At 44.3% G+C, this 26,922-nt stretch overlaps 1 protein-coding gene across 1 annotated transcript in view; it reads right to left on the reverse strand.

Moving 5' to 3' along the window:
* The window catches only part of DENND11 (DENN domain containing 11), a 49,875-nt gene extending 30,320 nt beyond the window's left edge, over positions 1-19,555 (reverse strand). Inside the window, exons 1-2 of the mRNA XM_055421390.2 lie at positions 19,194-19,555; positions 824-923 (exon numbers count right to left, since the gene is read on the reverse strand). Of these exons, the coding sequence (XP_055277365.1) occupies positions 824-923; positions 19,194-19,443 (350 nt within the window). The 5' untranslated portion in view covers positions 19,444-19,555. The remainder of the gene's footprint in view (positions 1-823; positions 924-19,193) is intronic.
* Between the last annotated feature and the right edge of the window lie 7,367 nt (positions 19,556-26,922).

Here is a 26,922-nt window from a genome sequence, read left to right on the forward strand (position 1 = left end):
GAAGATGTAACTGTGTCCAGGGCTCTAATGAGAAAGTTCAGCCTGAGAAAAATCTTTTTTAAAATCTCAGGGGGACAATGAGCCCAAGCCATTCAACCTTATAGATGGAACAATCAAGGCTCAAAAAAAAAAAAAAAACAAAACTGGAACTCACTAAGGGTCGTCTCACTGGAGCCAGGACTTGCTCTCCGCAAAGCCTGCTGTTCAGCTGCCTGTGACCATGACCCTTTTTTCCTGCCTAACAGCTGACTTGATGTGTGACCTCTGTTTTATTAGCATAAACCATATTGATTCTCTCCTCGCTTCCTGAGTCTCTGATGTTTTTAATAGAACATTTGACCAGAGCTGTCATTTGATTTCCTTCCACTTTCTCACACTTGTGCCTGTCACGGTTTCAGCCCAATGAGAAGATGAAAGCTACTCTCAAGTTCTAGTTGCTCCTCACAAGAATCTTAATCACACAGGACTACAAACTGGCCTTACTTAAAGCTGAAATTTCAAGTTTTAGCACATACATGTCTTAAGTTAACCCAAATGGAACCAAAAGTCTATTCCGTTATTAAAGCCAAACCTCAAGTGAGGATCAATCATTTCCTAGAAAAGGCTTGAACCTCTATGGCAGGAGTTCTTATCAGGTCATGAGAACCTAGAGCTTGGGAGCTTCTTGTTACAAAACTGATACAAAAACACAAACCGGTACATATATTTTCAGGGCATTTACATACACTTCCTGAAGACGCCCTGATGACAGCTCTTATTCTCTGGGGAAAGCAGAGGAGGAGAGGAAAGGGTGCAGAACAAACTGGCAATCAGCACTACTTACATGAAATCAGACTGAATTTTATGGGATCCGCTGGCCATAGACTTGAACTCCACGCCTTCAAGGTCAATATCTTGGGGTAAGCACCATTCTACCATGTTTCCTGCGGGGAAGGGAAGATACAAGTTTAAAACAGACAAAATCATTCGAAGGGCTTAGTGCAGGGCCGAGCGCATGTGGCTTCCAAGTAAATGAACTGCTGACTCAGCCACCAAAATGCAGGCTCATCCCTCCACCGGCCACAGGCTGGCAGAGTGCCTGAGTCATCCTGCAGGCCAGGAGATGGGCACTGAAGGCACCTCTGATGTCTGCCTTTGAGTGAACACAGTTCTTCCTAGTGAGGCTGCTGGCTTTGCTTCTGCCATTCTGCTTGGCCTCCTCCTCCCAATCTCCTTCTTTTGTAGCCTCACTTCTAGGTGCATGTTCTGACCCTCTACTCCCATTTCCTGGCCTCATACTCTCTCCTTAACCCCTCAAGATCCTGCTTCCATCTTGCTTTTCTATAGCCACTAATGAATTTGACAAACCTCTAAACTCTTTTTTAAATTTATTTTAAAAATTTATTTATTTGGCGGCGCCAGGTTTTAGTTGCAGCAGAAGGGATCTAGTTGCCCAGCCGGGGGTAAAACCTGAGCCCCCCTGCACTGGGAGTGCAGAGTCAGATTCTGCTCAACCACCGGGAAGTCCCCCAAACTCTTTTCAATTCAAATCTTCATTGGTTTCATTGTGGCATTTGATAATTCCTCAAAAACCTCTCCCATTTTTCCCTTGACTCCCATGATAGAACACGATCTTTGTTCTTTTCCTTCTTCTCTGGTCAGTGTAGCTCTGCTGCCTTCCCTAACTCTCCTCCCTCCTCAAATGAGGCTCTTCTCCAAGGTCCAGACATCAGTTCTTTGCTTTCAGAATTTAAGGGCTCATTCACTCATCCCTAATTACTGAGTTTCTATTGAGCCAGACATTGGGGCTATATCAAATAAGACATAGGCCCCGAATTCAAACAGATTAGATTCCAGGGCTAGACAAAGAGATAAACAAGGAGACTGGTGATTACAGTTCTGGAGGTGTTATGTTAAATTCTATGACAGAGTATAATACAGGATTTTAGAATGTAGCAATGACAAGCCTCTATCAGATTGAGAGAATCAGATAATTTCACAAGACCAGTGTTTCCTAGAGGCTTGAGAGGACACTACAGAACATGCCCTGCTGTTTTCTTGCATATTCAAGTTTTTTCCAAATAAAAATACTAAGATTCTGGTAAAGATTTCACTTTAGAACAAACTGCTCATCAACATGGCAAACCCTAATTTCCCAGGCAACACAAATACCATTAATAATCCCAGACAATAATGCTTTTCAGATAACTGTTTGGGGCATCAGAGGTCCAACTATATACAACCCAGGCTCTGAACGAGGCAGACATCACAGGGACTCAGCCTATCCTATATGCAAAGCCTAAGGCCCTTTCAAGTAGTTTATTTTCATGAGAGGAATCATAAGGCCCAATGATGAGCTAAAACAAAAAGCATGGAAAAGGGAGTTATGATTTCACACACAAAAAGGCGAGACCAATGATGTATTTGTCAGGGTTAAAGACAAGAAAAAGCATGCTGCATGCTAATGAGGGGTAAACATGGGGAGAAAGGTAAGTTTCCAGCACCAAGGTCCCCCGACACGCCTGTCTTTCCTCTTAGCATCCATGTTGTCTTTTTTAGTCCAGTGGTTTCCACCCTGGGTCATGGCTTAGGAAACCCAGGAAACTTACAAACATGCTGAGACCCACTCCAAATCTACACGATCTACTCCAGATCTATGATCTGTGCCATGTGGCTGCCTCTGCTGATAAGCCTCCTGTGTACAAGGTCCCAACTCTTTTTTAAAATAATATTTATTTATTTGGCTGCACCAGGTCTTAGTTCGGAGAAGGCAATGGCACCCCACTCCAGTACTCTTGCCTGGAAAATCCTATGGATGGAGGAGCCAGGTAGGCTGCAGTCCACGGGGTTGCTAAGAGTTGGACAGGACTGAGTGACTTTCACTTTTCACTTTTGTGCACTGGAGAAGGAAATGGTAACCCACTCCACTGTTCTTGCCTGGAGAATCCCAGGGACGGCGGAGCCTGGTGGCTGCAGTCTATGGGGTCGCACAGAGTCGGATACGACTGAAGCGACTCAGCAGCAGCAGCAGCTGAGGTCTTAGTTGCAGCACACAGGATCTTCGATCTTTGATGCGGCATGAGGGGTGCCTAGTTGCAGTGTGTCGGATCTAGTTCCCTAACCAGGGATTGAACCTGGGCCCCCTGCATTGGGAGCACAGAGTCTTGGCCACTGGATCACCAGGGAAGTCCCTAGGGTCCTAACCCTTCACGATGGCAACAGATGTCCAGCCAAGGAGAGGGACAGCCTGCAATGGCCCTTTAGTAGACCCTGTCCTCTCAGTTACCTGCTTCTTCTCGTATCTGCTGCCTAGTTCTGTGCCGCCGTGCCACTCCATACAAGGGTTCAACTCTCTCTAACTTAATTCCCTTCCTCTGATCCAGCATGTCCCTGAGCACTCAATGACTTGTTAAAACGTTAATGTACCTAAACGTTGTGCTGAAGGATAAGTTTAGAAAAGTGCACAGATCAGATCTATGCAGCACAGTTTTCCCAGCATGAATATATCTGGGTGAGTAGAACCCAGACCAAGAAGCAGGACGTTATCAGCACAGTAGAAACCCATCTGAGTCGCTAACTCTCTCTCAAGGCTAACTATTATCCTGACTTCTAACACCACAAATGAGCTTTGCTGTTTTTGAAATTTACATAAATGCAATCATCATTTGTATTCGTGTCTTTTTTTTTGCTCCATATTTTTTACAAGATTCATCCATGGGGATGCATATAGCAATAATTTGTTCATTTATTATTTCCATCCTATGCTAGTGACACAACTTATGTATCTACTTAACTGTTGATGCACTTAGCTTATTTCTTATTTGAAGCCATTAGAAACAGCACTGCTGTAAACAATTCCATACTTGTCATCTGGTGACTCCACATGCAGTAGCTTTGTAACGCATGACCCGGCTGGGCTAATACACATTTCTCAGAATTCCCTTCTTTGTACGTTTCCAGTTGAGACTGGGAAGGGGAAGTGAAGTGGTAGTCATATCATGTTTGTGTGGGAAGGTCAGTGAGGGAGCTTCAGGGAAACTGATACCTGTTACTGCTTATCTTGTAGGCCCGCCACACTTTGGTGGGGGCAGGGGCACCAGGTCTGCTGCTGATGGATCCACTTTGCCTGGATCCTCTTTAGGCTTCTGACTCACACCCCAGGTGTGTGCTTAGTTCCACAATGAAGGGCATCAGCATCATCAGGTCAGGATACCACGTCATTAGAACTGGAGGCAATGACGGACTGACTTGTTCCCACCCACTCTCGGGAGTTCCAGCTTAGTCTCCTTTTCAAATTTCTTCTAACTGCTTTACTCAAGAGACCTCAATCAGATACAAAGACAGCAGCCTTATGCAGGCTATCTACCCAGCTACTACAAATGCACAAGATCAAGTCTCTGCAGTAAATCCCTCTATTTATCTCCAGTGGTTCTGTTTCTTTGACTAAACCTTGATTTTGACTGACACAATGTGCACACATTTCTGTTGACAAAATCCCTGAGGGTGAAAGTCTTGTAAAAATGTTTGCATTGCTGCAAACTAAGAAACAACTTCAATAATTCCCAAAGCAGTGTTTCCCAAAGCTTAGGGCTTCAGCAAATATATAGACATAAAGGGATTTTTCAGGTTAAACAAAGACAGACACGTTCTTTTACTGCAGAACTTCTCAGAGCCTTTAATGTTATTCTGCATTATGAATATCTATGAGATCAATACCATGCTTAAGGTTCCAAAATTATTCTGCTGGTAAACCTATTTTTAAGTAGCATCTTAAGGGTTCAATCTTATAGAAGCCTTTTTTTAAAGAAATATTAGTATATAAAGGGCTGCAAGTTGACCCTTAGTACATATCACTCCACCTTTCTTATAGGGAATAAAACTTATTCTTAGCATGGCATACGGTCTTCCAAATGATGACTATGTTTCTCTGTACCTTCTTGTAAATAGGTATGGCTACACAAGTAAATTCTGGCTAATGGAATCTAGACAGAAATGAGGTGTGTCTTTCTAAAACATGCCTTAAAAGAAAGGCATATGCTGCCCGCTTCTTCCATCCTATTGCCTGGCATGTGGATGTAGAGACAAGCCATCTTGCATCATTCAGGTGAGGGCATCAGCCTACATATCACGGAAGGGAGGATGAAGCGAAAGCCAGCATGAGTCTAGGTCCCTGGATGACCCCATGGACCTGAGCCAGCACTCCAGCCCTGGGCCACTGATCTCCTTCCTCTTAAGTGAAAGCTAAACTTTTATCTTGATTAAGTCACTGTTAATTTGGGTCTCTGGTATTCATCTTTCCTGGTGGCTCAGTGTAAAGAATCTGCCTGCCAATGCAGAAGACGCGAGTTTGACCCCTGGGTTGGGAGATCCCCTGGAAAAGGAAATGGCAACCCACTCCAGTATTCTTGCCTGGGATTTCCCACGAACACAGAAACCTGGCGGGCTACAGTCCATGGGGTTGCAAAAAGTCAGACATGAATGAGCGATTGAGCACGTACACTTCTGGTATTTATGGCCAAACGTATATCTTAATATATGCTAATACATATATTAATACAGCTTATACAGCTTAATACAGCTGATCTGAAGAATAAAGCCCCCAATTCTTCAGCCTGGTTCTCAAAGCTTCTTTCTTATTCTTCTGTGCCTGGCCAACCCTCGTACAGAAATTGAAAGAATCAGATGAAGGGAATGACACTCCGTTATTTGACCCTTCACTGCTAGATGGATGCAAGCCCCTCTCAGTTGGGAAGGAAGGTCCATCACGGTCAGGCTGAACCACAGAATGGAGTGTGGACTCCAGGACACCACTCTGGGAACGGTTCTTTATCCCAAGAAAGAACATTTCTGCTGACATACTCCCTGAATGAAAGGAAAGTAGATAAATCTACTATGGCCCTCATCCCAGCCCAATAAAATCACTGTCTTAGATGTCTGTCTCCCCAGGAGACTGGACTTCTTAAAGGCAGGAACTCTGCTTGTTTATCTTTATATGCCAACAGAGTACAGTGCTTAGCATATGACAGGATGAACATTAAAACAAAAACCCAGCTTTACTGAGGACAAGCATGATTTTAAAAAGCTAGTGGTAATGATAGTGTGCTTTTTTTAAGTTTTTTTTTTTTTTAATGTGGGACTGTTTTTAAAGTTTTTATTGAATATGTTACAATACTGCTTCTGTATTATGTTTTGGTTTTTTGGCCGCAAGGCATGTGTGGTCTTAGCTCCCCGACTAGAGATCGAATCTGTACCCCCTGCATTGGAAGGTGAAGTCTTATCCAATGAATCATGAGGAAAGTCCTAGATATTGTAGTTAGGTGGGAAAATGTCCTTTTTCTCAGGATGTTTATACTGAAAGGAGTGAAGTCATAAATGTCTGCATTTAGTTTCAAATGGTTGAGGAAGAGAGTTTATATCTGCATTTAGTAAGTTCTGATACAATGCTTCCTGAATTTGTGTCAGTTGATATATATTGAGAATAATGTGCACACAGGGAATTTCACATTTGCTAATGCTGATAGATTCAATGTGATCTCAATGAAAACCCCAGTAAGCTATTTGTGGATATTGACAAGTTACTTCTAAAGTTTACATGGAAAGGCACAAGGCTGAAATTAGCCAACACGGTACTGCAGAGAACACACACGACCTGGTTCTGAGACTGACTATAAAACTATAGGAATCCAACAATGTGGCATTGGCACAGATGGATCAATGGAGCAGAACAGACAGCCCCAAAATATACGCACATGAAGACACCAACTGATCTTTGCCAAAGGAGCTAAGGTCATAAAATGGGGAAGAAGATAGTCTTTTGAACAAGTGGTGTTAGAACAACTGGACATCCATATGCAAAAAATGAATCCAGACACAGACCTTACACTTTACACAACAATTAACTCAATATGAATAGTATGCTTAAATGTAAAATGCAAAATTATTAAACTTCCAGAATACTGGAGAAAATCTAGGTGACTTTGGGTTTAGCAATATTTTTAGATACAACATCAAAAACATCATCCATGAAAAAAAAATCCGTTAGTTGTACTTCATTAAAATTAAAAGATGCTATTAAGAGAATAAAAAGACAAACTAATGATGGGGCAAAATATCTGCAAAAATATATCTGATAAAGGCTTAAATCCAAATACCCAAAGATCTCTTAAAACTCAACAATAAGAAAACAACTCAATTTAAAAAATGGACAAAAGATCTAAATAGACATCGCACCAAAGAAGATATGCAGATGGCAAACACACACATGAAAACCCACTCAATATCGCATCATCAAGGAACGGCAACTTAAAATAAGAGATTGTATTACACACCTATTAGAATGGTCAAAATCCAAGGGCTTCTTCCCTGGTGGCTCAGACTGTAAAGAATCCTCCTGCAATGCAGGAGACCTGGGTTCAATCCCTGGGTTGGGAAGGTCCCCTGGAGGAGAAATGGCAATCCACTCAGGTATTCTTGCCTGGAGAATCCCCACAGACAGAGGAGCCTGACAGGCTACAGTCCATGGGGTCGCAAAGAGTTGGACAGGACTGAGTGATTAAGCACACACAGAATGGTCAAAATCCAAAACACTGAAAACACCAAATACTGACGAGGATGTGGATCAACAGGAAACCTCGTCCGCTGCTGGTAGGAGTGCAAAGTGGTACAGCCACTTAGAATGACAGTTTAGTTTACAAAATTAAATATATACGTACCACATGATCCAGCAATCATGTTCCTTCATATTTATCCAATGAGTTGAAAACTTATATCCACACAAAAGCCTGTACACTGATGTTTACAACAGCTTTACTTACAATTGCCAACAACTGGAAGCAACCAAAATGTCCTTCAAAAAGGTGAATGGATTAAAAAACTGTAGGATATCCATATAAAACACACTGTGCTGTGCTTAGTCTCTCAGTAGTGTCCAACTCTTTGCGACCCCATGAACCTTAGTCCACCAGGCTCCTCTGTCCATGGGGATTCTCCAGGCAAGAATACTGGAGTAGGTTGCCATGCCCTCCTCCAGGGGTTCTTCCCAACCCAGGAATCGAACCCAGATCTCCCACTTTGCAGGCGGATTCTTAACCATCTGAGTCAATAAAACACTATTCAACAACAAAAGGAAATGAGCCACCAAGCCACACAAAGGCATTGAGGGAACTTCTTAAAAGCATATTGCTAAGTGAAAGAAGCCAATCTGAAAAAGATATATTCTGTATAATCCTAACTATATGACATTTTGGAAAGGAAAAACAGTTAAAAAAAAAAAAAAGATCTGAAGGTAATCAGGGATAAATAACCAGAGCACAGAGGATTTTTAGGGCAGTAAAATTATTCTGTATGATACTGCTATGGTAGATAACCTAACACTGTGCATTTTTCAAAATCCATAGAAAGTACAACACAAAGAATGAACCCTAATGAAACTATGAACTTCAGTTAATAATAATGTATGAATATTGGTTCAACAATTTTAACAAATATGCCACACTGATGCAAGATGTCAGTAACAGGTAATGTAGGTGGGGGGTAAGGGAAGAAGGTATATGATATGGAAATTCTGTATTTTCTGCTTAATTTTCCTATAAATTTAAAACTGTTAAAAATAATATGTATTAATTTTAAAAGATAATAAATGAACTAACCTCGGTTAATCATCCAGGGGGTAGAAACGATATTGTGGTTAGGCAGGATTATGGCCTTTTTCTTAGGAAATTGATACTTAAGTATTTAGAAATGAAATGCCATGATGCCTGCAAGTTACTTTCAAACAGTTCAGAAAAAAAGTATATCTACACATCCTCAGTTCTGCTATAATGCTGGCTGAATTTGTTCCAAAGCAATTGACATATTAACAATTTGATCACAGAGAATTTCATTTGTGCTGATACGTGGTTTTGATCTCAAGGATTACAACGTGCATACAGAAAACTGCACCCAGCTGCAGAAATATACAAGATGAATCCCAACACAACACTCAACCCCCTGCCTGCTACCTCGGTTCATCATGTGTGTTCTGAGCCACATTTACCTCCTCTAGTGTTATGACTTTCCATCCAATTTCACAAAGCCCTCTTCCACTGCTTCATAATAACTCACAAGCTCCACCCTTCCAACCACCACCTTTGTAAGCATACCACATCTTTTTTTAAAGTAGAGTGCTATACTTAAAGTAGTGATGTATTTCTTAACTATTTAATGTATGTACAGCCGTCCTACCATTTTTTATTATGTTCCTATCTTTAAAGTGTTACTCGAAAGGTTTTTAAGTGTTGTGCCCCTCACCCCATCTTCCCCATAAACCCGATGGTTTTTACTGCAGGATTTGCTTAGCACAGTGGGTTTTAGAAATGCATATTTCACATCATGGTAGAACTGACTTTACAAGGATAAAGCAAATATGGCAAAATGTCCACAAATGGGGAGTGAAGGATATACCTAAGTGAGGGATATACAGGTTTTTAAAATTAAAAAAATTCAACATATGAGAGGGAAGCAAGATGACAGCGTAGAAGGACTTGAGCTTACCTCCTCTCACAAAAACACCAAAATCCCAGCTACCTGCTGAACAACCATCCACAAAAAAAGACTGGAGCCTATCAAAAAAGACACTCCACATCCAAAGACAAAAAAAGTCACAACGAGATGTTCCTCCAAGGACAAACCAGGAAGAAATAGCAAACGTGAAAGCTTTTCCTCTAAGGTCAGGAACAAGACATGGACGTCTACTCTTGCCACTTTAATTCAACATAGCTTTGCAAGTCCTAGCCATGGCAAACAGGAAAAAAAGAAATAAAAGGAGTCCAAACTGGAAAAGAAGTTAAACTGTCACTGTTTTCAAATGACATGATACCATACATAGAAGACCCTAAAGATGCTAGTAATACCAGAAAACCACTGGAGTTCATCAATGAATTCAGTAAGGTTACAAGATACAAAATTAATACAGAAATCTCTCGCATTTCTATACACTAACAACAAAAGATCAAAAGAGAAACTAAGGAAACAATTCCACTTACAATTGCATCAAAAAATAAAATACCTAGGAATAAACCTACCTAAGGAGGAAAAAGATCTGTACTCTAAAAAACTATAAGGTGCTAATAAAAGAAACTGAAGATAACACAAGCAGATGCAAAGATATACCAGGTTCTTGGATTGGAAGAATCAGCACTATCACGATGCTTATACTACCCAAGGCAAACTATAGATTCAACATAAGCCCTATCAAATTACCGATGGCATTTTTCAACAAACTAGAACAAACATTTTTTAAATTTGTATGAAAATACAAAAGGCCCTGAATACCCAAAGCAATCCTGAGAAAGACAAATGGAGCTGGCTCCCTGACTTTAAACTACAAAGCTACACTAATCAAAACAGTATGGTACTGGCACAAAAGTAGAAATATAGATCAATGGAACGGAAAGCCCAAAAATAAACCGACACACCTACGGTCAATTAACCTAGGACAAAAAATGCAAGAATGTGCAATGGAGAAAAGAGTCTCTTCAATAAGTGGTGCTGGGAAAACTGGACAGCTACATGTAAAAGAATGAAATCAGAACATTCTCTAATACCATACACAAAAATAAACTCAAAATTGATTAAAGACCTACAGGTAAGGCCAGATACTATAAAACTCTTAGAGGAAAACATAGGCAGAACACTCTTTGACATAAATCACAGTAATGAGGAAGCACAAGCTGGAATCAAGATTGCCAGGAGAAATATCAATAACCTCAGATATGCAGATGACATCACCCTTATGGCAGAAAGTGAAGAAGAACTAAACAGTCTCTTGATGAAAGTGGAAGAGGAGAGTGAAAAAGTTGGCTTAAAGCTCAACATTCAGAAAACTAAGATCATGGCATCTGGTCCCATCACCTCATGGCAAATAGATAGGGAAACAGTGGAAACAGTGGCTGACTTTATTTTTCTGGGCTTCAAAATCACTGCAGATGGTGACTGCAGCCATGAAATTAAAAGACGCTTACTCCTTGGAAGGAAAGTTATGACCAACCTAGACAGCATATTATTTTAAAAAGCAGAGACATTACTTTGTCCACAAAGGTCCGTCTAGTCAAGGCTATGGTTTTTCCAGTGGTCATGTATGGATGTGAGAGTTGGACTATCAAGAAAGCTGATCACTGAAGAATTGATGCTTTTGAACTGTGGTGTTGCAGAAGACTCTTGAGAGTCCCCTGGACTGCAAGGAGATCCAACTAGTGCATCCTAAAGGAGATCGGTCTTGGGTGTTCATTGGTAGGACTGATTTTGAAGTTGCAACTCCAGTACTTTGGCCACCTGATGTGAAGAGCTGACTCATTTGAAAAGACCCTGATGCTGGGAAAGATTGAGGGCAGAAGGAGAAGGGGATGACAGAGGATGAGATGGTTGGATGGCATCACCAACTCAACAGATATGGGTTTGGGTGGACTCTGGGGGTTGGCAATGGACAGGGAGGCCTGGCGTGCTGTGGTTCATGGGGTTGCAAAGAGTCAGACATGACTGAGCGACTCAACTGAACTGAGAGTAATGAAAATAAAAAGAAAAATAAGCAAATGGAACCTAAGTAAACCTGAAAAGCTTTTACACAGCAAAGGAATCATAAACAAAATGAAAAGAGAACCCACACAATGGAAGAAAATATTTGCAAACAAAGTGACTGACAAGGAATTAATCTCCAAAATATAAAAACAGCTCATGCAACTCAATGTTAAAAACAAATAGCCTAATCAAGAAGTGCTCAGTCATGTCCGACTCTTTGCTACCCATGAACTGTATGTAGCCTACCGGACTCCTCTGCCCATGGGATTTTCCAGGCAAGAACTGTAGAGTGGGTTTCCATTTCCTTCTCCAAAGAAAATCTAACTATGCATGTCTCCAAAGAAGACCTACAGATGGCCAAAAGGAACACAAAAAAATGCTCAACATCACTAATCATTAGAGAAATGCATATCAAAACTACAGTGAGGCACCACCTCACATCAAAAAGTCTACAAATAAATGCTGGAGAGGGTGTGGAGAAAAGGGAACCCTCTTATATTGTTGGCAGGAAGGTAAACTGGTACACCCAGTTTACCCAGTTTATGGAGAGCAGTATGGAGGTTCCTTAAAAAAATACCTACCATATGATCCAGCAATCCCAGTTCTGGGCATGTAGCTAGAGAAAACTATAATCTGAAAAGATACATGCACCCCAATGTTCAATGTAGCCCTATTTGCAATAGCCAAGACAACCTAAATGTCCACTGACAGATGAATGGCTAAAGAAAGTGTGGTACATATCAATACATACAATGATAAGTCATAAAAAAGAATGAAATAATGCCACTTGCTGCAACATGAAAGGACCTGGAGATTATCATACCAAGTGAATTAAGTCAGAGAAAGACAAATACCATATATTTATATGTGGAATCTAAGATGAAACAAACGAACTTGTTTACAAAACACAGACAGACTCACAGGCTTTGAAAACAAATTTATGGTACCAAAGGGGAAAGGTGAGGAGGAGAGATAAATTAAGAGTTAGTGGTAACCCACTCCAGTATTCTTGCCTGGAGAATCCCATGGATGGAGAAGCCTGGTAGGCTATAGTCCACGGGGTCGCAAAGAGTCGGACACGACTGAGCGACTGAACAGAACAGAACATTAACATACACAAACGACTATGAATAAAACAATCAACAAGGGCCTCCTGTATAGCACAGGGAACTCAATATTCTATAATAACCTACATGAGGAAAGAATCTGAAAAAGAATGGATATATATATACGCTCACAGAAGCACTTTGCCGTACATCTGAAACTAACAACACTGCTAATCAACTATACCCCAGTATAAAAGAAAAATTAAAAAAACGTATCCTATGAATTAAGGAACATAACTGAAATAACAGAGATGGGAAAAAACATAAGCTAAACATAAAGGACTTTGCAAAAGCTAAAAATAATTGAGACAATGTATTATATTTAGGGGGATGAAGCAGCATGACGGCTAAAGGTCATTCTTTAACAGAAAGAAAACATGATGCTCAAAAATGAGAAGCCCGTTTACATAAGAAACTTGTACAGGCTTAAAGGAAAGTGATTTTGCAAAAATGACAATCCTTGTGGTGAGCCATGTAGGGCCAGAAAAACCTCACACAGAATGCTACCTACCCCAGGCTCAGCCCTCACATGCAAAGCCATTCGGTTTTCCAAATCTCCTCACCACACTTCAGGAAACCAGTCAGGGAGGTAAGGCCTGGCAGGATTGAAGAGAAGGGCTGATCCCAGGGGTAAGCAATTAAAGAGAAGGGGTGATCAACATGGACAGGTACCTTATTTCCCAGCTTGCTCTCCTTCCACCCCCAAGTCCCCCCTTGCCTTGGGCCCATCACAGGTACCCACAGGCCCTGCCTAGGCTCCAGTTGCTAATACAACTTCTGTGGAGGGATGGACATGACAGCACGAAGAACAGACATGGCAATCTGCTTTGTGTACCTTCAGCCAGTCATTCAATAAATATTGGTGGAACATAACTTGGCAGCCTGGTGCCAGATGCTGGGCTGGGGCAAAGGAACTTGCACTAACAGATTACTGAGTTAGCAGCTCACTTAACCCAAGGAAGCTAGAGGACAATGCTGAGCCTGGTGGTGGATGCAGAGACAGTCTGAACCTCATGGCCTGGTGGGCCACGGCCTCCCAGGACTGATGTTTCATAAGCTCCTGCGCTAGGTGAGATGTACTCTGTCTTATCTCCTACATACAGGGCTGCCTCTACCTTCTCTTTCCGTCAAAATGTGGAATGACCACCCCTTGCCCCAGCATATTTGGGCTTCATCAACCACCATTTCTCCAGAGAGAAGAGACATTAGCTGCCACTGTTGCTGCCTGCGAGAAAGCTGATCTCAGAAAACCAAAAGCGGAGAAAGCAATGGTCTTGAACCAAAACAATCTCTTTCTAATGGGAAATACGTGACTTTCCTTCCTCTTTTCCTCCCTCCTTGCTGGGCGGTTCCCAATCAACAATTTCCTCCTGAGGTCTTGATTTCATAATCAGCGACTGATGCAAAGGTCCTGTTACCGCTTCTTTGACCTCAAGTGGGGAGCTATGTACCAGTTCTCCCCTCTCAGAAGAAATGTGCCTTGATTTTCAGTCTTTCCTTCAGCTTCTGCCCATCAGCATATACACAGGCCCTCATTCCAGTCCAGAGGTACAAAGGAATCCTGTCTCACGAAAAAAGGCAAGAATCCAGGAGTGCTCATGGTCCCCACTTCTGCAGTAGGCCTCCAGCCCCAAATGGAAGAAACCTCAGATGCTTACAGGGCTCACATTCTAACACCAGGAATGTCAACAGCCCATATCATTCGACTAGGTCTTTGCATTGTCGTAACATCACCTAGGATGAGAGTCTATCCAAAGCCAAGGAAGAAAGGGTCAGGATAAAGAAACCTGAGGCAGGAAGAAATTAATCCCGGTGATTTCAAGTCAGCCATATGCCAATCCATGGCTGAATTCCAATGCATTAATTTTACATGGAAGAAACTTTCCATTTCACGGACGCCGTATCATTTTGCACCAGGCAGTGGTGTGGTGTGATGTGGGAAGGACCACAGACATTGGATGCAGGCAGAGCCGGCTTGCCTCTGGGTTCTACCCCCACCTCTGCTCTGTGACTTAAGATGACTTAACGGCCCCGTGCCTCTGTCTGCCTCATGACTGCGAATGCTGTTGAAGGGATTAGATAATTCCCGGTCCACGGTGGGCATTTGGTAAGCGGTAGGTGTTATGACTTCCCCTCCTACTCGAGTCTCCATCAGCTTTCAAGAGAAGAAACAGAAGCCACAGCAGATGGTCCCCAACTGACTTCTCCCTGAAAACCGCAAGTAGGTGAATCACCAACAGCCTGGGAAACAGTCTGCCAATATGGGAACTAAAGAAATCCACCAGTTGTAATCCACCGACTTCTGATCCAAAGTACAGAGAAAGGCCATGGCCGAATTACATCACTCGAAGAGGCTTGCTCGCCTTGGCTATCAGAACCAGCCTTCTCTTGGCCTCTATGAGCTGGCCATCCCTAGGACTGCTCTTCCTAGGGATGAAAACTACACTCCAAATTTTCCACTCTTATTCTCCTCTGTCACTTTCCCACCAGTGGCTGGAGCCATTTATTATTTGCACGAGTCAGATGACCTGGGCAGTCCTCCAAGTTATGCCTCAGACGCCACACCTGGCCCTGTCTCCCTGGGCCTCCGTGTCACCATTGTTAAAAAGAAAATAGCTTGTGTTTTGTTGACTGTAGGGAGAATGTATGGAGGTTCAAACTTGTGCATGTGAGTGATTTTAAACACTATAGTCATTCGAAGCGTGCACTAAATTAAATAAGGGGTTTAGATGTAACTGAGGCATTGGCTAGAGGCTGAGGGAGGAACAGGTAATTCATCCCTAATCAGGAAGAACAAAGGAAAAAGAGACATCCTATAAACTGCGGCAGGTGTCCCACCCCTCAGCCACCCCACATAAACACACACATGCACAGGAATTTTCCCTGGACACCCACAAAATAACTCTGCAGAAAATGGAGCTGTTGAAAGTGGATCTCTTATAAATAAACAGTCCGGCAAGGCTGAATCCCAGGTATCATCCATCCTAGGTTCAAAGATCTACCTGCCTCAGGCCCATACACAGGCCCTCAGTTGCCTGGTGAGGCTGCTATGTCCCCTTCATAGAGGGGGTTGGGGAGGGAGGAGGCTAATTTCCAAGCACGACATTACCTTTTCCCTTAATTAGGCAGAGGAAGAAAGTTTAGTTCCTAGAGACCCAAAGAACAGAGTCAAAGCTCTAAATGATGGGTTGCACACAATAAAAAAGCAATATTCTGGCTGCCAATCTCTCCCACCCGGCTCGCAGAATCAGCATCTGGGCCTGCTTTCAATAGCAGCTTTGTAGCCCAGATGGCCGGCACCACCACCATCCCAGGGACTCCCTGCTCCAGATAAAGACGAGTGAGTGTGTGAGAGAGAGACAGAGGGGAGGGGCGAGAGTACGTGTCAGAGGGAGCCTGTACCTCTCTTGACCCCGAAGCCCTGGTCCTCACATCAGCTACGGACCCAACCACCGTACTCTTCAAACCACAGCTCCAGTGAAAGCAACATTCTTCATGCCCCTACCGTCTTCTCTGATTCTCCTACAGATGCTCAACCCCAAACCTGTATCTGAAAGTATATACCCTCTTATTCCCATAGAGCAGTCTGAGAATCACTCAACATCCCCTGTTCAAGAGTGTGTGTGTAACCAGGTCCACTGCTCCCTCTCATTCCCCTTCAGCACACAGACCACCCACGCCCTGACAGATGACCCACAGGGCTGGATTCTCTCCTCCCCATCCCCTCGTGCACTCTCGCAGGCCCACACACCAACGAGTGGTTAGCTGCACCAGGAGGAAGATGAATGAAATACCCTCGGCGGGGGCAGTGAGCGCCTGGGGAGAAGGGAGGACGCGGAGGACACAGTGGGAGGCGTGGGGCGCAGAGGGCAGTCATGGAGACGACAGCATCTCCTGTGTAAGAACTTCCGTGATGTGACCTGATTTGGGTAAAGAAGCCAGTGTTCACTTTACCACTTTGGGTATCCTAGGTTTAGGAAGGCAAAAGTCTTGGCGGACCAAGATGAAACAGCAACATAGAGCAGACCTGCCTCCATAGCAGGATAAAGGTTGGGACACTCAACTAAAACTGGGAGACAGAAGCCTGGCCCCAGTGACGCCTGCTACTCCCTGGGCACCCGAGGGCCTATGTGTCACCTCTGCAGACCGAGACTCCCCCAACCCTCACACAAGGGACACGCCACAGGCTCTCTGAGGCCCTCGTCCCAGTGATGACCTCTGTGGCCCTGGGAACCCCAGGAGCATTCATTCATCCCATCTTTTACTTTTAGGTGCTTCATCACACAGTTTTTACTCAATACAGAAACTATCAGAATTTTTTTTTTTTTTTACAGAAAGTAAAGTGCCATTTGGAACTAGGAAGATGATGAAAGAGAATTATGGGCAGGAAACAGCTTTCCAAAAAAAGAAAAACAAAACCATCAGTCATAATTAAAAACACACTCTGTCTCCTGCCCACCCCACTTTTCCCCATCCTTTCCCCTCTCTGCACACAGTTAATGTGAAAAGTTAGGAGGGCGGATGTTCAGGTCATGTTGTATGTACTTGAAAGACAACCAGACTCACAGCCACATATTTATCAGCTAATTAATACTTCCAAATTACATAATCATCTTTGTTCTGTTTGCTCATGTATAAATGGGGTATAAATGATCATCCAATTAGAATGTGGTGACAATTAAATGAAACACCATTATAGTAAAACACCTACACAAAGCAAGTGTCCAAATTGCTTTGTGTAGAAGAAGGGATTCTTCTTTCCACACTAATCTTAATCTGAAAGTCATTACAAATACACACTCATGTACATGTGTGTCTCCACACACAAATACTTACACACATACCCATAAAACCATGCTCACCAGCTGTGACTAACAAGGCAGGGGGAGGGGCCCAGCTCTGAAGCACTTTTCAGTATTATTAACTCCACCTGTGGTTAGCCCAGAATTTTTTTTTTTCTCCTCCTCTTCCCCTCTGTCTCTATCACCAGTGCAGCCACTGCTAAATCAGACTGTGTGAATGCTCCATCTCCATTTCTTCTAGTTATTCTTAAACACTTTTCAGAAAGAATTTCATGTGCTCATCTATTTACAGAAGGAATAAGGAATATTATGAGTTACAAAACAGTATGTTTTTCTCTAGCGATAAAGGTTACTTCGGTCAAAAAAGAACAGTTTTCCTGTCTGGGAGTCCCAACCATATGTCAGTTAAGCAGCCTATGTGATAAGCATTAAAAAACAAAAAATAGAAAATGACAGTATGTACTACATGTAAAAGGGATTAGTTCTATTTCATGAAACTTTAATTTCAGTTACATATGTATGTATGGAGCAAACTGATTGGTATGTACAACGAATTTCATATGTTGGGTCACAGTCAAAAAAGTTTGAAAGCCATAGGGAAGAGGCCAAGGAATAGCTAGGAGTCAGAAAGGTCTAGTCTCCCCACAGCTGTTCCTATTTCTTCCTGGGCCTTGCTGGGTTCTAATCCTGCCCATCTTCTGACATCCCAAGATCCTCAACCCTTTCCCTTTCACTCCATCGCACCCTTTCAAGTTTTTCAGAAAGGTTTCTACAGCTCATCCTTGGAGGACCAGGTAGGGAACTCGAGAAAAAAGCTGACACTCCTTATAATTAGACACTCCACAATCCAGCAACTTCAGTGGACTGGGAACAGAAATACACATATGGGTTTTCTTAACCCCAATTCCATGGACAGAGGAGCCTGGCAGGCTCAGGTCCGTGGGGTTGCTAAGAGTCCTACACAACTGAGCGACTAACACTTTTCCGAACCATGAGCTCTCCTCCCTCCACTCCTGGGAGCAGAGCCCTTCCCGGACCACCTGAGGCTCTCCGAGGCAGGCATTAGCGACTGAACCACAACTTAACGCATTCACTTTTGAACCCCAGGAATTCGCTCACCAGTAAAATGCACACTTCCTTACCGGATGGTTAAGCTAAAGATTATGCGAGATCAAACTCTGCAAACACACCCACAAAGAGCCTACCGAGGAGGTTTATCTTTTAATCCCTCCGTGCCATCCCTTAATGCTCCAGGCGTTAATTCCTGCCGTCAGAGAGACTGAACTTGGGCGCTCACAAAGTTACCAGGCGGAGAGGGCTGGGGAGCGAGGGCGGGAAGCAGAGAACCGACGATCTGTTTCCGAAGGAATTCACCTGGAGGGGTGGAGGGGCGTTCCTGCTCTTCACAGGAGAAACCGATGAGCCGAGCCCGAAAAGAAAACAAAAGCTAGCGTGCCCGTGGCCACGAACAGGATCCTCTATCAGCCGAGAAGTGCAAGCAGGACTGCGGGGACTAGGGCGCCGGCTGGGGGCCCGCCGGGAGGCAGCGGGACGGAGCGGGAGAGGGGGCCCGGGGGCGCAGGGAACAAAGCCCCACGCCCCCACCCCGCTGAGGCAGCCCTGCCCGCCCGGGGGCCCCCAGCCGGCGGGGAGAGGGGTGCAGGTGTGCGGGTGCGCGCGGCGAGCCCCTCCCGCGCCGTCCCCGGAGCCCGGCTGGGGGCGACCCTCGGCCCGCTCCCGGGGCGGCTCTCACCCGAGCGGGGATCGAAGGTGACCACGAACACGGCTACCACCTGGTCCTCCTCCACGTCGCCCGGCTCGAGGCGCCCCGGTGGCCGCAGCTCCTCGGGCTCCCGCCTCCTCGGCGGCTCCGCGGCCGCCCAGCCGCCCCCGCCGCCGCCCCAGCCCCGGCCTCCAGCCGGCGGGACCGGGGCCCGCGGCGGGGAGACGGCGGGGCCCTCGGCCCAGCGCAGCAGCGGCGCCGCGTCTCCGCGCTCCACCATGGCGAGGCGCGGCGCAGCGCGGCGGCGAGGAGGAGCCGCGGGCGGCGAGGGGCGGGCGCAGGGGCGGGCTGCGGGAACTCCCCTCGCCGGGCGGGCGGCCCGCCGCCGCCGCCGCCGCCCGGGCCTCCGCGCACCCGCCCCGGGCCCGCACCTGCCCCGGCCGCCCCGCCCCGCGCCCAGCGCCCTCCCGCCCCGCTCGGCGGCGTGCGGATCCCGCCCGAGGAGGCGTCCTCCCCACCCGCTTCGCGGAACTGCGTGCCGGGTTTGAGATTTCAAGGATGCATCTGAGCTCTCCGGGATGGGGAAAAGTGCGGTGACCGGGACGCGCAGCCACTTGCATCTGTCTACCTGTGCCTTCTCACCTAGGATTCCGTGGGATGACCGTGCGGCCGTGAATTGTTATTCGCCACCATTATTTTGAAAGTCCCCTGGACAAGCAGACCGTGACAGATGTTACGTAACCCGCGATGTGCGGCCAGAGCTCCCGCCGTGCTGCGAGTGAAGCAAAAGAGGGGAGCCGCGGCTGCCCGCGTTGTTTGCACTTGGGATGTGGCCTGATCCCCTGAAGCTGTGGGCTTTGGTGTCCGGCCTGGAGCAGTTGTGTGTGTATCACCCTGTCGGTGTGCCCTTGAATGGGCTGGAGAGTGCCTGACCCTGGTTTTCCTGGACCCTGCTTGGGGCGCCATCCATTGCAGTGACTTAGTCTCTACAGAGAGTGGTGGACGGTCACTTACTTGCCCTTGGCGCGGGGTGGGGGGTGGGGGCGGAGAGGTTGAACTAAATAATCGTCATGAGGAAAGCAGTCCCTATTCTTTAGGGTAGAATGCTGCCTGGATTCTGTATTGTTCTGAATTTTGGTCTGGAAGCAGCAACCTTGGGTCATCACTGATGATCTCCTTGGGAAGAGGGGTTAGATCGTGTTATCACTGCCCTCTGGCTCGTAAATATGACTCTTCATCAACACCCCCCTGGGTAACAACTAGTAAACAAATCCACTGGGTCCTTCTGAGGGCAGGTGAAAACCCCAGGCTGTCCTGAACCGTGGAGAAACTCGGTGTCTGAGCTAGTCTGTCTCCTCGTCTTATTCTTTCTCATTATTTTAGCGGCTATTCCTATTTTCCCACCTCCTCTGATGACATAACCACCAGATTTACCCCAAGGGTTGAGGCATTCAAAATATTACTCCTAAATAGAAAATGGGGGTTCATAGAATATCCTTAATCCATTCCCAAACCCATCAGCTTTAGTCTGACTTTCCTACCCCACCCCCACCCCCCCTCCACACCGAGGGACTTCCTTTTTCTGATTTTTTTTGTGTGGACTCACCCCACCCAGAATCCCCAAGTTTTAATACCCTCAAGTTGTGTGTGTGTGTGTGTGTATATATACATATATATCAGGAAATAAACTCATAATCTCCATCCCAATTGATTTTCTGTATAAACAGAAGACCAAAATGTTCACACCCTAAATCTAGCAGCTTTTCCAATCTTCGTTTAAGCAGGAGGTCTAGCTCGCCAGCCATCATGTCATTCTTAAGACTTGTGAGTGCTCAGTCACGTCTGACTCTTTGTGACCCCATGGGCTATAGTCTGCCAGGCTCCTCTGTCCATGGGATTTCCCAGACAAGAATACTGGAGTGGGTTGCCATTTCCTTCTCAAGGGGATCTTCCCTACCCAGGGATCAAACCCGCACTGAGCCCACAGGGAAGCCCCGCATAATGGGTGCTAACAAATATTTGTCAACTAAGTAAATGAGTCAAAGTAGAGACTTAAACCTCTATACAACTGCCCCCCCCACCAGGTTTAATCTAATATCTTGCACATAGAGCTCAAAAACATTAATGATGCTGATAACACCCTGCTTAACACATTCACAGTATGAAAGAGGCTCTGTACCTGACCATCAGATTGAACTTTTCTGTGTCTATTGAATTTCACAGCATGATAGGAAGGTAATTGAACTTAGCTGTTGGAATAGAACTGGTGAGAAATTAGTGTCTTGAAGACAAGAAGAAGTAAAGATCTGTCGCATTCAGAGACCTGAGGATAATGTTGAATTTATTTTATTTTCTGGTGACGCCACGTAGCATTGTTGTCGTTGTTCAGCCTCTAAGGCATGTCCGACTTTTTATATGACTCCATGGACTGCAACATGCTAGGCTTCCTTGTCCTTCACTATCTCTGGAGTTTGCTCAAGCTCATGTCCATTGAGTTGGTGATGCCATTCAACCATCTCATCCTCTGTCGCCCCCTTCTCTTGCCGTTAATCTTTCCCAACATGAGGGTCTTCTCCAATAAGTTGGCTCTCCACATCAGGTAGCCAAGTATTGGAGCTTCAGCTTCAGCATCAGTCCTTCCAATAAATATTCAGGGTTGATTTCCTTTAGGATTGACTGGTTTGATCTGAGGTCCAAGCGACTCTCAAGAGTCTTCTCTAGCACCACAGTTTGAAAGCGTCAATTCTTTGGCACTCAGCCACACAGCATACAAAATCTTTATTCCCCAACCAGGGACTGAATCCACACCGTCTGCAGTGAAAGCATGGCATCTTAGTCACTAGACCACCAGGGAAGTCCCAATGTTAAATTTTTTAATGAGTTCACCTAGAATCCCATATATCTCAAATTTTAAATGAAATTATTTTACTTTTCCAAATACCAATATGTTTACATTATGTAAAACACATTTTGCTAAGTCACTTCAGTCGTGTCCGACTCTGTGTGACCCCATAGACGGAAGCCCACCAGGCTCCCCCATCCCTGGGATTCTCCAGGCAAGAACACTGGAGTGGGTTGCCATTTCCTTCTCCAGTGTGTGAAAGTGAAAAGTGAAAGTGAAGTCACTCAGTCGTGTCCGACCCTTAGCAACCCCACGGACTGCAGCCTACCAGGCTCCTCCATCCATGGGATTTTCTAGGCAATAGTACTAGAGTGGCTTGCCATTGCCTTCTCCGGTAAAACACATTACATAAAACATATCTATATTATGTATCTGTAATATGTAAAAATACAATGTATATAAGATATATTATTTTTGCTTTATCATCCTACCACTGAGTTGGCTGCTGTTAAGATTTTGTTTAGTCTATCTCATCAATTGTAGGGTGCAAAATTTTTCACTTGTTAAGATTGCTATGGTGGCTCATAAATGCTGCCAGCCCTGCTGAGGTCTAGGTCTCACAGGGGAGATGTGTGTCTGTTTCTGCAGCCATCTGAGGCAGCATCAACCTGAGTTGATGCTCTGAGTTAAATTGCTCTGAGTTAAATTCTCTGCTGGAGGTTCTTTGGACTACGCTGGTAGTGTGAATTCAAAATGCAAGCTAATGCGAGCCCTACCTTATAATTCTTAGGTGAGATTTTTTTTTTTTCTTCCCTGCACCCAATGACAAAGTTGAGACAAGCAAGCTCCCTTGCCCAGCCTTCTCTACATGGGAGGTTTATTTGTCAAAGCTATGTAGACAACATCATATTAGACTCAGCATCAACGGGCATTTTTTATTCTCAGTGGTATGTGAAAATAACAGTATAATAATGGTATATCTTAAAAGATAGATTTAGATGTTTTTCTTTCTGGGTGTTTACATGTTGAAATCATACTGTATATCATTTTGTATTCTTTTTTCACTTATTATCAAACTGTGAACAATTTGCCATTCTGTTAGAAACTTTATACACATCATTTTAATGGTTCCCCTTGTATGCATTCTGAAAATTTATTTACCCATTCTCATTGTTGGACAATCAAGCTTTTCCCTTTTTTGCTGTGGCTGAATTTCACTTTGAACTCACAATAGGTACCTATTCTATGCCAAGTCCTGCTGTGAAGAAAACAGACATCCCTTCTCATCAGGCTTTCAGCCTAGCAGGCAAGGCAGCTATCAGGAACAAAATGAAATCTAGAATGAGGGACGACAAACAGGGCAAGCACAATCGTTCACTCAGGCTGCTGACTTAAGACAGATTGCCAGAGGGGGCAATGCCGGGTTAAGGTGCATCGTGTTTTGATTGTACTGCCAAATTGTTGAGTCACAAGTGTACAAGGGCCTCAATCTCACTTCCCTCTCATCCCAATTAGATAGTGCCATTTAAAATCTTTTTTTTGCCAGTTGTCAGATGGCCATGGTATTTTAAGTTAATCTTTTATGACTGAATCTAATCATGGTTTTGAAGTAAATGTTGGTGATTTGTGGTTCCTCTTCAGGGTCGTGTCAGAAGACACTGTCTGAAGAATTGTTATCAACTGGCATGAGTTCTTTATGCAGCAAGAATATTAATCTTGTATGTATGTTATTAATGTAGAATATTAATATATGTATGTATGTGTGCGTGTGCTGTGTGCTCAGTCCCTCAGTTGTGTCCAACTCTTTGTGACCCCATGGACTGTAGCCTGCCAGGCTCCTCTGTCCCTGGGATTCTCCAGGCAAGAATACTGGAGTGGCATGCCATTTCCTATTCCAGGGGATTTTCCCAACCAAGGGATCAAACCTGCATTTCTTGTGTCTCCTGAATTGGCAGTCAGGTCCATTACCACTGAACCACGTGGGAAACCACATATATAAATTCACATGTAAATTTCTATTTCTAGGAGAGGTAGTCTTCTTTCTTTACTCATTTTTTTTTAAGTCATCAGCTATTTCTTTGACAATCATTTTTCCATGAGAAATTTAAAATTGTTTTATCTAGTTTCCAAAAAACTACAAATTATTTTCAGGTCAAACTGAATGAGATTTGACCCTTAAATAATGCAGGTTTGAACCACATGACATCCGGTGGATCACCAAAAAAGTAAGAGAGTTTCAGAAAAACATATATTTCTGCTTTATTGACTATGCCAAAGCCTTTGACTGTGCGGATCACAATTAACTATGGAAAATTCTGAAAGAGATGGGAATACCAGACCACCTGACCTGCCTCTTGAGAAACCTGTATGCAGGTCAGGAAGCAACAGTTAGAACTGGACATAGAACAACAGACTGGTTCCAAATAGGAAAAGGAGTACATCAAGGCTGTATGTTGTCACCCTACTTATTTAACTTATATGCAGGGTACATCATGAGAAACGCTGGGCTGGAAGAAGCACAATATGGAATCAAGATTGCCGGGAGAAATATCCATAACCTCAGATATGCAGATGACACTACCCTTATGGCAGAAAGTGAAGAAGAACTAAAGAGCCTCTTGATGAAAGTGAAAGAGGAGAGTGAAAAAGTTGGCTTAAAGCTCAACATTCAGAAAACTAAGATTATGGCATCCAGTCCCATCACTTCATGGCAAATAGATGGGAAAACAGTGGAAACAGTGGCTGACTTTATATTTTTGGGCTCCAAAATCACTGCAGATGGTGATAGTAGCCATGAAATTAAAAGAAGCTTACTCTTTGGAAGGAAAGTTATGGCCAACCTAGACAGCATATTAAAAAGCAGAGACATTACTTTGTCCACAAAGATCCATCTAATCAAGGCTATGGTTTTTCCAGTAGTCATGTATGGATGTGAGAGTTGGACTATAAAGAAAGCTGAGCGCCGAAGAATTGATGTTTTTGAACTGTGGTGTTGGAGACTCCTGAGGGTCACCTGGACCGCAAGGAGATCCAACCAGTCCACCCTAAAGGAGATCAGTCCTGGGTGTTCATTGGTAGGACTGATGCTGAAGCTGAAACTCCAATACTTTGGCCACCTGATGCGAAGAGCTGACTCATTTGAAAAGACCCTGATGCTGGAAAAGATTGAGGGCAGGAGGAGAAGGGGATGACAGAGAATGAGATGGTTGGATGGCATTACTGACTCAAAGGACATGAGTTTGGGTATACTCTGGGAGTTGGTGATGGACAGGGAGGCCTGGCGTGCTGCGGTTCTTGGGGTCGCAAAGAGTTGGACACAACTGAGCTACTGAACTTAACTGGCTGAACTAAACCACATAAGTCCACATATACGTGGATTTTTTTCACAGTAAATACTATCCATGGTTGGTTGAAAGCACAGTTGGAGAACCGTGGATACAGAGTCATCTCAGGCACAGAGGGCCAAGTCTAAGTTACAAGCAGATTTTCAACCTTGCAGAGTGGGGAGCCCCAACCCTCGTGCTGTTCAAGGGTAATCTTTACATATTTACTGGAGAAGGGTCAGCATCTTTCTATAGCTAAGCTACTTTATTCTGACATTAAGAGAGATTGGTGAAGGCAGGGCAATAGGTTGCCCTGCCTGCATCATCAGTCTGAACAATTAGTTGTCTGGGACAAATGCTACAGGTTCAGAGAGGAGTCCAGATCATGCGACAAGCTGAGGTGTAAAGGGCTGAGATTTAAAATGTAAATGGAGGAGACCCGTTTATGTTATACATTAGCTCACGCAATGGTAACGTTAGCCCTGTCTTCACTGAATCATCCGTACTGAAGGCCCTTGGCATGACCCAAGTTGAAAGCACAGTAAATCTCATCTACAGGGGCTGAGTTCCGGTTGAGCCAAAAATGGTGTAAGGATTAATATAGAATATATGTTCAAAATTACTACATTGTTTAAAATCAACACATCCCTCCCTTTTAGTCCTTTCACATTTGCAATGGAATTGGAAATTAAACATCTGAAGGCTCGTCAAAGGTACTCATTCTACAGTAGTGTCCATCACGGGGATACTCAGAACACATAGTGTGCGCCTTGATTCACCGTGGGTGCTGTGTGCCAAGCCTTATTCCAGGTAATGGAAAAACAGCATCAAGCAAGAGTTAAGTCCTGTCCTCGTGGAATTTAGATTCTATTTGCGACGAGTTGACTCACCAGAAAAGACTCTGATGCTGGGAAGGATTGGGGACGGGAGGAGAAGGGGACGACAGAGAATGAGGTGGCTGGATGGCATCACTGACTCGATGGACATGAGTTTGAGTGAACTCCGTGAGTTGGTGATGGACAGGGAGGCCTGGTGTGCTATGATTCATGGGGTCGCAGAGAGTCAGACACGACTGAGCGACTGAACTGAACTGATACATATATATTCATTTACGTGATGAAATTGTTAGGTATTATTTTCAGCATCTTATTAAGTAGATATCTATGGCAAAGATTAAGTAATTAAATTGCACGGAGGACATATAATGAGCAGCAATTTCCTTCCCCTCCAATTCTCCCTTCCCTATACTCTCTTCCGAGAAACTAATACTTTAAGTTTCTGTCTTTAGAGTGTCTGCTGGTTACCTCCCATGGAAGAGCTTAAATTCCTAATTGCACTTAAAAAAATTATTAAAAGTTCACTTTGCCTCCTTCTATGAAGGCAAAAACCTCAGTGTGGGGATCTTGTCATTGGATCAGAAGTATGAAGAAATGACTGAGAATGTTCGGGCAAATTTCTTGGAACTTCCTGAGCCCACCCCTTGGAATAGAGAGAGAGAGAGAGGCAAGAAAGAGGCACAACAGACCCAGCCCTTAGAATGAGTCCTTTTCATCCCGAATCATTTCTTCCCTTTAAAGTAACGAGTGTGTGTGTG

Source organism: Moschus berezovskii, chromosome 3, assembly GCF_049115385.1.
Source record: "Moschus berezovskii isolate FMDL1 chromosome 3, NW_MosBer_1.0, whole genome shotgun sequence".
In the NCBI taxonomy this organism is placed as follows: Eukaryota; Metazoa; Chordata; class Mammalia; order Artiodactyla; family Moschidae; genus Moschus; species Moschus berezovskii.